Below are 13,161 nucleotides of genomic sequence, written 5' to 3' on the forward strand. Positions count from 1 at the left end.
ACTGAATATAACAAACATAGAAGACAATAGGAATCTTAAAGCTCAAGTGTCGTCAAACGGATGATTTTTGGTATATTATTAATGAAAAACCCACAGCCAATATGGTCCCATGTGTTTTTTCACCACAAAACATGATTTCGACGTATACAGCTTTTTGTAACTCCCGCCATGAAAATCCTCTCAAGGGATTTGTTTTCGAGAAGTAGCAGCAAGTGACGTACAGGACAGCGGCGCCCCCCAGTGGACTCGTTTGTTTCCATTAGTTTTACCTCTGGGAAGGTAGCTCGTTGTTCCTTCGTGTTAGCCAAAATGCCGGCTCATTGCATTGCTGGACATTGCTTGAACACTCGGGAGAATGGAATTACCCTTCATAAGTTTGAAAGACCATGTTCGTTGTGAAAAATAGATTGCACGGGTCCAGAGGACGAGAGCTCCGTGGGTTCCAAATAACAGGTAGGTGTGTATACAGCTCCAAAAAAAAAAAAAAATTGTTTGGGGCGGACCACGTAATCGGTCTCTCTCATAACGTAACGAAAGATCCGTGTATGAAATGTCTCGATGTGCGCGTCGCCCAGCCAACAATGTCTCGATAGTGTTCATCGAGTACTGCGGCGACTTTACACACACCTAAAAGCAACATAGCTAGGCTCACCTCCTCCTTATATTCCACCACAGGCGCCGAAACTCAGGCATACCGGCTGAGGCGCCGCGTTCGGCAGTCACAGCTTCTGCGAAGGCTGCGTGTCGGGCTTTGCGACGGGGGCGGGTCTGAAGAACCCAGCCGAGAATGTGTTACTCAGTCGCGTACGCGCATAAAGCACCCCCGCCGACTAAAGCAACACCGCTCGGCTCTGTCATAAGCCACACCGGCCGGCTGCGATGAGCCGCGATGGCTCATATCCGCCGCGGGAGTGGATCGGATATCATCTGAATATGGCTCGAAACAATAGTGTAATATTGCCCTGAGGGCTCAAAACAATAGTGTAATATTGCCCCGGTAATTTCACTTGGTTGTGTGGTGTTGTCCTTTTCGAAAAGAGCTTCGGTGTCACAAGGGGCGTCGGAAAAATGCAAATATCTCTGTTGTTCGGCTTCCAAAGTAGCAGGCACTGCACGTTTTCAACGGCGGAAGTGACGATGACGTCAAGGACAGATAACGCGACTAATATGGCGACCACTTGGATGTCGAGGGACACTCAATTGCGCAACTTTGTGCATGGATGACACGCTCTCTGCTCACTTTTTTTTTTTCCGTATAGACATTGAAGTGAATACTGTTATATGTATTTTTCATGACAATATCTATTTTAGAATGTTTATAGGGATGACACCCAGGCTTTAACGGTGTGATAAAATGTACTTCAATTTATTTCATGTATTCTGTTTTTATGTTTGAGGCCCTGTAGCTCAGTGGTTAGAGCACTGGTTTGGTAAACCAGGGATTGTGAGTTTACATCCCACTGAGGCCTCCACTCCCTGAGAAGCGTAGCGTCAGGAAGGCCATCTGGTGTAAAAATTGTGCCAAACATATATGTGCGTTCATCTGAGATGACACGCTGTTCAACTTCATCGGCCTACGTTAACACCCTCTGGATCAACTCGTTTATTTTGTCAAATTGAATTAGACTGATGTCTGTTGTATCATCCATCCATCCATCCATCCATTTTCTTCACCACTTATTCTCACGAGTGTCGCGGGGAGTGCTGGAGCCTATCCCAGCTGCCAGGAGGCGGGGTACACCCCGAACTGGTTGCCAGCCAATCGCAGGGCACATTGAGACAAACAGCTGCACTCACAATCACACCTCGGGGAAATTTAGAGTGTCCAATTAATGTTGTATGTTTTTGGAATGTGGGAGGAAACCGGAGTACCCAGAAGAAACCCACGGAGGCATGGGGAGAAGATGCAAACTCCACACAGGTGGGTCCGGTATTGAATCCGGGACCTCAGAACTGTGAGGCCAACGCTTTCCCAGCTGATCCACCGTGACGCCCTGTTGTATCACATGAAATGTTAATTTGACACTTGGACAGAATCTTGTTGTCTTTCTTTTTTTTCTTTTTTTTCCCATCTATCTATTCTAGACACACATGCAAAGCCCACCTCACCCCAAGAAAGCCCGTTGGTAACAGTTTTACCATCTCACTTTGACACCTAAAAAAAACTTTACAAATCATATCCTCATGCTCCAGCATATGTACCACTGTATCCAGTAATATTTAAACAACTCTATTAATAAAGGGATCAACATATCTGCAAGTGTATTTTGATTTCTTCCATCAATTAATTGAAAACTGACAATAAATGAAGATATGGTGTATTTATTAATAACCAAGATTTTTGTGTCTGTGTGTTTATAAACAAATGTATTGGATTAGATTCACTTTGAAGATGCAAGATGTTGATCCTAACTTCCAAATTGGATCCTAATGTTGATCTCATTGTTGTGATATGGTAGATTCCCGAGCGGACCGTGCTGACAGACGGAAATTGTTCAGACACTACACTGTGGGCTCTTATGACAGCTTTGATGCCTCCAGGTAAGCCCTTACACAGTCTCCATGTTGTGAATTAACCTAAATTTCAATACACCACTTTGATACAGGCACTAAGTTCAAGAGTTTAAGCCTGAAACCTTTGCAGGCTTTCAGGGATTTCCTTTTAACATTTCAGAGGCTGCTAAAGATATCAAATGCATTTCAAATTTTATTGATTTAGGTTGCAATCACCGGGCAAGTACATGTGAAATGCAAAATGCAAGCTTTACTTTTTTAGCTCAGTGAAGAACTTAATGAAAAGCAGTATTCAAGGCTAAGTGCTTCCCAATGTTGTGTGCCTAAGTTCCTTTGCTGTCTTGTTCACTGCATTGGTGTCAAATTCACTGTAATGTGTGTGTGTGTGTGTGTGTGTGTGTGTGTGTGTGTATATATATATATATATATATATATATATTATATATATATATACAGTGAAGAAAATGGGTATTTGAACACCCTGATGTATTGCAAGTTCTCCCACTTAGAAATCATGGAGGGATCTGAAATTTTCATCGTTGGTGCATGTCCACTGTGAGAGAATCTAAAAAGAAAAATCCAGAAATCACAATCTATGATTTTTTTTAATTATTTATTTTTGTGATACAGCTGCAAATAAGTATTTGAACACCTATGAGCTTGAATTCTGACCCTCAAAGTGTGTGTCTCAATGATGGAAAAAAAAAAAGAAAGACAACAACATTCTGTCCAAGTGTCAAATTAACATTTCATGTGATACAACAGGGCGGCACGCTGGGTCAGATGGAAAGCGTTGGCCTCACAGTTCTGAGGTCCGGGGTTCAATCCCTGACCCACCTGTGTGGAGTTTGCATGTTCTCCTCGTGCCTGCATGGGTTTTCTCCGGGCACTCCGGTTTCCTCCCACATCCCAAAAAACATGCAACATTAATTGGATACTCTAAATTGCCCCTCGGTGTGATTATGAGTGTGGCGCTTTGTCTTGATATGCCCTGCGATTGGCTGCCAACAAGTTTAGGGTGTACTCCGCCTCCTGCCCGTTCACAGCTGGGATAGGCTCCAGCACTCCCCGCGACCCTCGTGTAAAGTGTGTATAATTATTGCTGATGTCGGATTGGACCAATGATAAATCTGAAATATTGATATCAGATTAGAAGTAAAAACGTTTGATCAGGACATCACTAGTTCTTAGAAACTGTTAATGGTGCCAGACTTACAGTACATATCTGCTAAGCGGTGTGGCTTGGGCTGACAAAGTTTGTAAATTTGGTCCTTAATAACAGGACTATCATGTGGCTTATTGATTAGAAATTATATTTATGACCATGCTCCTGCTCAGAGAGGCTCAGAGAGATGTGGACCTAGCATGTTTCTTTACGGCTGTATATTTTCTGTCATGGTCCTGCCGGTCCAGCCCAGGCTGTGACCTGCTCTCTACGCGCGACGTCCTGACTACCGCTGCTGCACCTGATTGTCTGCCTGATCCCCGAGCTTGGAACAATAAACGTTTTTCCCGAATTACCTCTGTGTTTCCTGAGTCCTGCATTTGGGTCCTCCCTCTGTCTCGATGGGTCGTGACAGAACGATCTGGCCAAAACAGGACCCAGCAGTAAAGACCCGGCGTCGCCGGGATTAACGCAAAGTAGACCGACTGCCGGAGGACCAAGCCTGTCCGATCCGGGTAGGCTCCATGATGTCCTCCCCTTCCATGCCACACTCTCCGCCTGCGAGCAATGAATACGTCCCGACCCGTCCAGCACCTCATATTCTTTTGGACTCTGATTTTTCGGACTATGAGGAGGACCTTGATTTATATGACCGCCTGCCTGACTACGACTCAGATTATTTTGACTATGAATCTCTTCGCCCGATCTTTAATCCCAGTCAGTTTATTTCACCTCCCCACGTTTTCAGCTCCCGAGTGTCTTTGCCCGGGAAGTCCGACTCCTCCAATCCGTTAGTGGGAACCCGCTTGGCCATCTACCCAGGTCCTCCGTGTGGCGGCCAGAGGAGACACCCAGACTGGGCGCTCCCTTGTGCCTCCCGTTGCGCAGCAACCAAGACTCTCGTCCACCCACTCCTCACCGGCAACGGTTAAACCAGCAGAGCCGCAGCTGGTCGCGAAGCTTCCAGCCCAGAGCTAGGAGGGGTCACCAAATCACAAGGGGTTCTACGGCGAAATACGGGCGGAGATAGAGCGGCAGAGTGCTGAACTGGCGGTCCTCATGGCCCAGGTCCGGCAAGGATTAGAGAACCAGCCGAACTACACTGATGTCGCAATTGCTACAGATTCGCTGCTGACTCAAGTTCACGCTGCAGTTGGTACGGATCCGCTACCGAGCAAGGTCCACGTCGCTGTGGCAACGGACTCCCGGACAAGTCACGCGCACACTGCAGTAGCAACGGACCCACTACCGAGCAAGTTTCACGTCGCTGTGGCAATGGATCCGCCTGTGCGCCATTCCCACATCGCTGTATCAACTTATTCACTGCAAGCTCACCTGGCATTTCAAATAGATCTCCCGCCTCGCCATGCTCACGTCGCAGTTTTGACAGACGCGCTGCTGACCGATTCTCACGTCACTCCTTCCCCAGCCGAGCCCACGTCGCGGCTGGCAGCAGATTCACTGCCGCGTCACACCCATGTCGCGGAGGGGACAGGCCTCCGCGCGACCGTCGTAGGAGAAGGGTGCCACCTCTCGTTCCCGTCCAGGAGGTGGTGGCGCTGCCGCCGCCTCATGTTCCCATCCAGGAGGTGACGATGGCTCCGCAGCCGCCTCACGTACCTGTCCAGGAGGTGGCGATGGTTCCACAGCCGCCTCACGTACCCGTCCAGGAGGTGGCGATGGTTCCACAGCCGCCTCACGTACCCGTCCAGGAGGTGGCGATGGTTCCACAGCCGCCTCACGTTCATGTCCAGCAGACAGTGGCGAGGGTTCCCAAACAGGAGGTGGCGACGGCTCCGCAGCCGCCTCACGTCCGTGTCCACTAGTCCCGGCGGCGACCGGTCCGCGGCCGCTCCACGCTCCTGCTTCGGCAGCGACCACCCCGCGGTCGTCCCACGCCCCTGCTTTGGCGGCGACCGGTCTGCGGCCGCCACACGCCCCTGCTTTGTTGGCGACTGGTCCGCGGTCGCCCCATGCTCCTGCTTCATCAGCGACCAGACCACGGTGTTCCCACGCTCCTGCTTCGTCGGCGACCGGTCCGCGGTCGTCCCCCATTCCTGCTTCATCGGCGACAGGGCGACGGCTCATTGGCATCCTCACGTTCCTGTTCAGCAGACGGCGATGGTACCACAGTCGTCTTCATTCCAGTCCCGGCGGCGACTGGTCCGCGGCCGTCCCACGACCCTGTCTCGACGGCGACAGGAGCTGGGGAGTTCTGATGGGCCGCCCTGGAACTGGAAAGGGTTTGGGATGGCTGTGATGGTGATTGTGGCGGTCATGGCTTTGGTCCTTCTCTCCGTCATCCTCTTCGCTCCTGATGGTTCCCAGCCGCTTCATGACCTGGCCTTGGCAGCGGCGACTGCTCCCTGGCCGCCTCGTGGCCAAGCCTCGTTGGTGACCAGTCCACAGCTGCCTCCTGGCCAACCCTCGGCGGTGACCAATCCCTGGTTGTCTCGCAACCACAGCGTGGGAGGTCTTGGTCTGGAGCAGTTACATGCCTTGGTCTGGTTCCTGCTTCGCCGTTGGGTTCCATCCCGAGGCCGTCCACCCGAATCGCCCCGTGGGGATCCTGTTGCTTGGCGTCCGGGTCGTCCTCCTGACCTGTCCAGCCGGACGCCTTGTGTTTGGTGGCCTGTACGGCCACCAGACTGGGGTTGGGGGGGTGCCCTCCCACAGACCCCCTTCCACCCACCCCTGGACTTGTTAATTTTTGTGTGTTTCTTTTGTTTATGCACGTTTAGGAGCCGTGCCTTAGAGGGGGGGGGGGGTTCTGTCATGGTCTTGCTGATCCAGCCCTGGCTGTGCAGGTTCCCACGTGGCCATGCTGAATGGGAGGTGCACACCTGCGCCTCATGCTGGCTGATTGGCCCCGGTGTATGTAGGACCATGGGGAGGACTGCTCCGGCGCCAGATCGTTGCAACTCATGCCCCGTTCCTGCACGCTCGTATCTCTGATCGTGAACCCGTGTGTACCGACCTCTGCCTGTTCTCTGACTGACCCTGTAAGCCTGACTCCTTTGACACTCCTGCCTTCTTTGATCGATCTCCCTTGTACCGACTCCTGCCTGCCCACGGACCTGCTCTCTATACCCAACGTGCTGACTACCGCTGCTGGACCTGATTGTCTGCCTGATCCCCGACCTTGGAACAATAAACATTTTTCCGGGAATTACCTCTGTGTCTCCCGAGTCCTGCATTTGGGTCCTCCCTCCGTCTCGATGGGTCATGACATATTCGCTTTAAGTATTGAAAAGGGTGTAGCATTTTCAATACATTTCACAATTATTTTGGTCGATCAGATAAAATCCCAACACAATACCTTCACGTTTGTGATTCTAAGGTACCAAAATGTGGAAATGGTCATTGGGTATTTCTGAGAACTTTTTCAAGTTACTGTACATCGGGGGTGCCCAGACTTTTTTACCCCAAGATCTACTTCTCAACCATTCAGCCTCTTGTGATCCACGGGGATGTTTGTTTTTATTTTTTTAGAATGGCCTTGATGAAATACAATGACCATGTCACAAAGACCTACCCACTACAAAAATACAAAATATATTTATTATTGTATATTGAGAATTTTTTATGTGTAAATGTTTGAAACATTTTTGTAACTATTTGAGTTCACGTTCATGATCACTAAACACCATACGAATGCAAATGCATAACTGGCCTGTGTCATTCACGTCAGTGGATTCGTCCAAATGCAGTGAGAAACACTCACAATCTCCGATGTCCTTCCACACATCAGCCATGGGTTCACAGCGCCATGAAACTGTACTCCTTTACAGCTGCAGATATTTTATTGAAGATAATATTTCCGCTTTATTTGTAAAACATCGGCACAATGAGTCAGCTATTTCTTTTACCATCTCTCCGTCTTGGAAGACTTCTTATTAACAATAATATGATGAACCCGGAACCTTCGCTGTTCAACTATATTGTGTGAAAAGTGACTGCTGTGCGGCCAGTTGGGATTTTAGTTCGTTCACTTTTCTCATTCTCAGATTGCTTTTCTGTGGAATGTCGGTGCGACACATTTCACATTCACTGATAGATAAGGCAAACACACTTCGAAAATGACATCGTGAAAAAAAGTCAGCCTCCCGTATGAAAGTGATACGTTTTTGTCTTCTTTACCTCAGCATCCACTCATGTTTGATAAGATTTCCTAAGCAAGGGCTTAACATATGGGGAAGTTGCTGACTAACATGTTTTCCTGTACAGTCGTTGTTTGCAAATGCACGGTGAGCTAAAGTTAAAAACAAATACGGCTGATGTCTTTTTTTTTTTCTCGGCACGCCGTCGCGATCGACCAAAACTGCCTCGCGATCAACGCATTGACCACCCCTGCTTTACAGTATGTGGTGGCAAACAGCAGCTATATCTCTTCTCACTCATGGAAAGGTTAGTGCCATCATCAGCAAGCCACCATTGACATTTCCTGTGGTGCAATTTAATTATTCTGATATACTATACTGCATTCCCAGTTGATAAAGGCGTAATGGCACTACTTGAAAATGATCAACACAAAAGATAATGGCAGTGACATAAAATCATGGTGGGTAATGTTATTACCTAAATGACTGAAGAATCTCAGGCTAGAAATCCTAAGGCTGAGTCCCCTTAAACAAAGCTCATCAGATGTAAATATCTTAAGGAAAAGCCACAAGCAAAAAAATGTTTTTGAGAAATAGTTTTATAAATAAAGTCTTGCTAACATAGTGGCACTTACATTCTTTTTTTTTTTTAACCACATATAATTTTTCCCATCTGATTCACTGTGAGGCAAACCGGGCACCTTTGAATAATCACCTCAATCATAGAACCTAAAAATGGAACCAAACAACCGTTCACAACTCATATGCAGGGGCACCGTGAGGAGTGGAAAGCGATGACAACTTTTAAGGGCCAAGGGTTTACTGGAATGTATGACATACAAGCATCCATCCATCCATCTTCTTAGCCGCTTATTCTTAAAAGGGTCACAGTGCATGGTGGAGTGTATCCCATCTGTCAACTGGCAGGAGGCGGGTACACCTTGAACTGGTTGCCAGCCAGTCGCAGGGCACATATAGGCTAAGAGCTGCATTCACAATCACACCTAGGGGCAATTTAAAGTGTCCAATTAATGTTGCATGTTTTTTGGGATGTGGGTAGAAACCGGAGTGCCCGGAGAAAACCCACGCAGGCATGGGGAGAACATACAAACTCCACACAGGCAGGTCCGGAATTGAACCCCGGACCTTAGAACTGTGCGGCCAACGCTTTCCATCTGACCCAGCGTGCCGCCCGTCCTGACATACAAACTGTATTTCTAATTTGCCACCTTGAAGTGGTGGCATTTGCCCTCTGCTCATGGGCTCATGGAATATTTAGCCAATTGACAGTCTTCAATTGACTTTCATATTTTTGGAATGTGAGAAAAGAAACCATGAGCCATGGGTCGCACCGGACTATTTGAGAAGCACTTTACCTGCGAGGATAAGCGGCTCAGAAAGTGGATGGATGAATTTAAGCATGGATGGATTTTTTTTTCCTAACATTTGAAATACACTTAGATGTCGTCATTGTCCACTAATAGATGAGTAAATATGTGGGGTTGTGGCACGATGGACTACTGGTTAGTGTCTTCCTTACAGTTCTGAGGACTGGGGTTCGAATCCCGGCACTTCCCATGGTAACTGGGTTTTCTCCAGGCACCCATCCCAAAAACATGCATGGAGGGTTAATTGAAGACTCTAAATTGGTGTGAATGTGAGTTCAAATGGTTGATTTTTTTTTAGATGTGCCCTCCAACTGGCAACCAGTTCAGGGTGAACTCGCCTCCTGCCCAAAGACAGCTGCCATGGGCCTCCACATTCCCATGACCCTCGGGAGGATAAATGGCTCTGATAATGGATGGATATTTTGAGGGTATTACTCAAGCAGCTTCTCTTCCATTGCCCTTGACTAATGCGCTAAAAATTGGTCTTAGTTGCCTGCATAGGGCCAAATGGTGACAGACAGAAGTGGACAAACAGGTGAGTTATTTTTTCTACATGATGAATCAGCTCCGTGCTGATAGTGCGGCTGTTGACTAAGGCCATATTATGAAGTCATATACTGTAGATTAATCAATGCAGATTAATGAGAGGTTTGAAATCCTTGTTCGCAATAGCAAAGAGTCAAGTTCAGCAAATATATTTCCTTGCTAAACATTTCCACTTCACTGTAATAGATGACCCCCTACCCCCATCCCTCACCCTCCATTGTGCATTCCAGATTCTGGATTTCCTGGGGTAAACTAACACTTCATCATCACAGTGTGTCAGCCATCTTGCCCCCTATCCAGAGAGTCCCATTCCTTTAACCTGAGCACCCGCCACACATCCTCCCTTCACTTGTTGAAAATGATTACATTGTAGATAAATTGTCAGGCTTGCATTGCACGCTGCAGTGCACTGACCTACTGAAGCTGTCAGATCCTTGTTGCTGAAGGTATTTGTGTGTGGGTGCGTGTGTGTGTGTGTAAGGGAATGCTGTGAGATAACCTTCAGTGTGTCAACAGTGCGAGCATCCTTCCTCTCTCGACAGATTGTGTTGCTAGGGTAACAGTTGCTAGGATTGCATTTCTCTGTCTCTCTTTCTCTCTCTCTCTCTCTCTCTCTCTCTCTCCCTCTTTCTCTCTCTCTCTCACTCCCCCCACCACCCGCCTATGTGTGTTCAATGTAATTCTTAGACCCAATATAACACGAATAATGACCACTTATGCCTGCACTTGGTGTGTCATACTCTTCCACAACTGATTGTTTGCCAGCTCTTTTTCATCCACACCAGATTCAGACATGATGACAGATGGGTCATACCCAGTGCAAGAGGCCAAATTATTTCAGAGGAAACTTAAGAAAGTATTCCCATCAGGTAGTTGTGCTATTCCACCAGTTGGAAAAGATGAGTAGAACTCTTTTGGGAACCTTGGTCTACGAATGCCCCACTGGACAAACAATTAAATTACGAACAACATTTTTTTAGGAAATATTGCCTCAGTTCTTGTACTATGCTTCATTTAAGAAACCGTCACAATATCAACACGGAAGGGTTGGTTGTGCTTTTTTTCCCTAGTTCATCAGCATACTTGAGGTATCTGTTATTTGTGCAAAATTAGCCAAATTAGCTAAATTTAGTACAGCTCCAAAGAAACTAGCAAAAATATTACAGTACTTGAAGCCTCATCATTTTGCTGTTAAAAACAAGCAGGAAGAAGTATAATGCGAAAATTAGATGTTCCTGATGGTGTTCTTGCTGTCCAGTTGGATTTCCAAAATATAACGTAACATTTTTAAAAACCAAGACAAAGCAACAAATTAGAGAAGAGATAGAACATCTATTTTCATTCTTCGGTGTGGATGAATGAACAAGAGCTTGCTCCCATCAATTTTAGCAAGGCAACATAATGCGAAAAGGCTATGACTTTTGCACAGCAATTCAGCACACTTTCTTCATTAAACAGCATTTTCACTTTTTTAACACTCCAATAAAAAAAAAACATGTGGTAGGAAAGGATAAATTAATCTATTTATTGAAGATTAAGTTTATTTTTCAAAACTGCTGGTAATATTTTAATGTAGCCTCAATCCATACCCCTGGCTAATGTTAATGTGCGCAGGGCAAACGTTTACCCTTGTTAAGTTTCCAAAAACTTCTCTTTAACTTTTGTTGCTAACCAGCACTCAATAAAAAGTCTGCGCGAGACTGCGTGCCCACGTCTGCACAAGGAAATGACTGACACACTATTTGGTTACATCTTACACCAGTTAACGCTCTCTTTAGTCTCTGATAGGCTGTTCCTGTTACGGTTGGGCAAGTTTTAAAATTAAATTAGAGGCATAAAATGGGACCTGTGAGGGAAAATTTTTCAGGAGATAATTTTGTAAATACCTTTTTATCAAGACATACAGACACTATATGATTTTTTTTAATGCTAACTCCACCTTGAAGTGATTTCCATTCAATTCAAATTCATTTTCCACTAAAGTTCATATTAAGCAGCCACATTTTATACAAATGGAGAAAAAGCAGAGAAACAAATCTTTTTCCTGGTTACAGTTGGTACATTTTTGCCTGTGACGAATGGTGGTTAAATTTGACAAGATATAGTTAGCATGTTCTTTGTCGGTGTAAGAAAAACAAGATATAACAAATGACAGGGAATTGAACTGGCAGACATCACGCCTCAGGGTTTATTGGAATCAATTAACCGATTAGTCGGTGAGTTAAATGCAGATGGTCGTCAGTGAGGGTCATGCATTTTAGCACATGCGCACTCACATGCACACATTGTGACAGTCTCAATGTGCGAAGTGGCGCACGCATCACATTGGCGCTCCATCGACATCAAGCCCGTCTTCCAACCAACGAGCCACTTCTGCCGTCTCAACTGCTTGAGCCGTGTGCTGGTCGCTCCCAGCCTAATGTCGCCTCCCCTGGAGCGCGCCGACCGACATCGCTGGCAGGAGCCTCCGCAGAGGCGGCAGCAGCGGCAGTGAGGGTAACCGCGGCAACAAGACCGCTTCTCTGCACAGGAGGGCGATAGGAAGCACCAGCGAAAGAAGGGAGGGCAGGGAGCGAGGGAGGCACGTCGTCTTTGTCGTCTTGGTTTTTGTGCGTGTGTGTCTGTGCGCGCGAGTGTGTGCGTGCGTCCATGTGTGTGTGTGTTTTGGCTCGTCTCTTTTCTGGAGATGCAGTCGCCGAGCTGCTGGGGCCACTGTCATACCGTGTGATATACACAGAGCACGCTGGGGTGGGGTGGGGTCGGGGTTGCCCTGGCCCGGCCGGACTCGCTCTTCTCCAGCATGAACCTCCACTCGGCCAGGGCGTCCGTGGCCATGCTGCGAATGATGGGCTGTGCTAACGGCCGCTCTGCTCGGCATCTTCTCCACAGCGACTGCGTGGTGGATGAGAAGACGGTGGTACTCCAGAAGAAGGAGAATGAAGGATTTGGGTTCGTGCTACGAGGGGCAAAAGGTACTTGACACACATCTCTGATTTTAATTAAACCATTATTTTCAGCATTCCTCTTAAACCAACAGTCAGAGTTCCACATTCCCTCATATGATGATAGCCTACTTTTTGAGCTGTGTAGTATGTTTTCGTAGTTTGACTCTGCTAAGAATGCAGCTTTTGCAGTACATGGACTGTACTGCATTCTCATTTTGGATTTTAAAGCGTAAACTTTATTTGTGATGAGATTTCTTTGGGTCCTATTTGAGGAAGTTCCCCTCAAAATCTTTTTCACTTTTCACCACCTTTCAGAGGTGCCATAACATTCCACAATTCCGTCTTTTTTCCAGTTTTGGGTTAGATGTACCGTGCAGAAACCACCAGCATCTCTCCTGAGCACACCATGAATTGTCTGTGATGTGAATGGCCTCACCAGGCTGTTTGATATTTCACCAAGCTTTGAGATTGGTTCTAAAAATAGTTTGGGCTGCTGCATCAGT

General features: G+C 47.0%; 1 protein-coding gene across 13 annotated transcripts in view; it reads left to right on the forward strand.

The window, feature by feature from the left end:
* Positions 1-13,161, forward strand: part of shank2b (SH3 and multiple ankyrin repeat domains 2b) — a 292,642-nt gene that overhangs the window by 213,246 nt on the left and 66,235 nt on the right. For all 13 annotated transcript variants that reach the window (XM_061815646.1, XM_061815649.1, XM_061815651.1 and 10 more), the window contains 2 exons: positions 2,460-2,541; positions 12,603-12,685. In XM_061815646.1, the coding sequence (XP_061671630.1) occupies positions 2,460-2,541; positions 12,603-12,685 (165 nt within the window). The remainder of the gene's footprint in view (positions 1-2,459; positions 2,542-12,602; positions 12,686-13,161) is intronic.

Source organism: Syngnathoides biaculeatus, chromosome 3, assembly GCF_019802595.1.
Source record: "Syngnathoides biaculeatus isolate LvHL_M chromosome 3, ASM1980259v1, whole genome shotgun sequence".
Taxonomy (NCBI): Eukaryota; Metazoa; Chordata; class Actinopteri; order Syngnathiformes; family Syngnathidae; genus Syngnathoides; species Syngnathoides biaculeatus.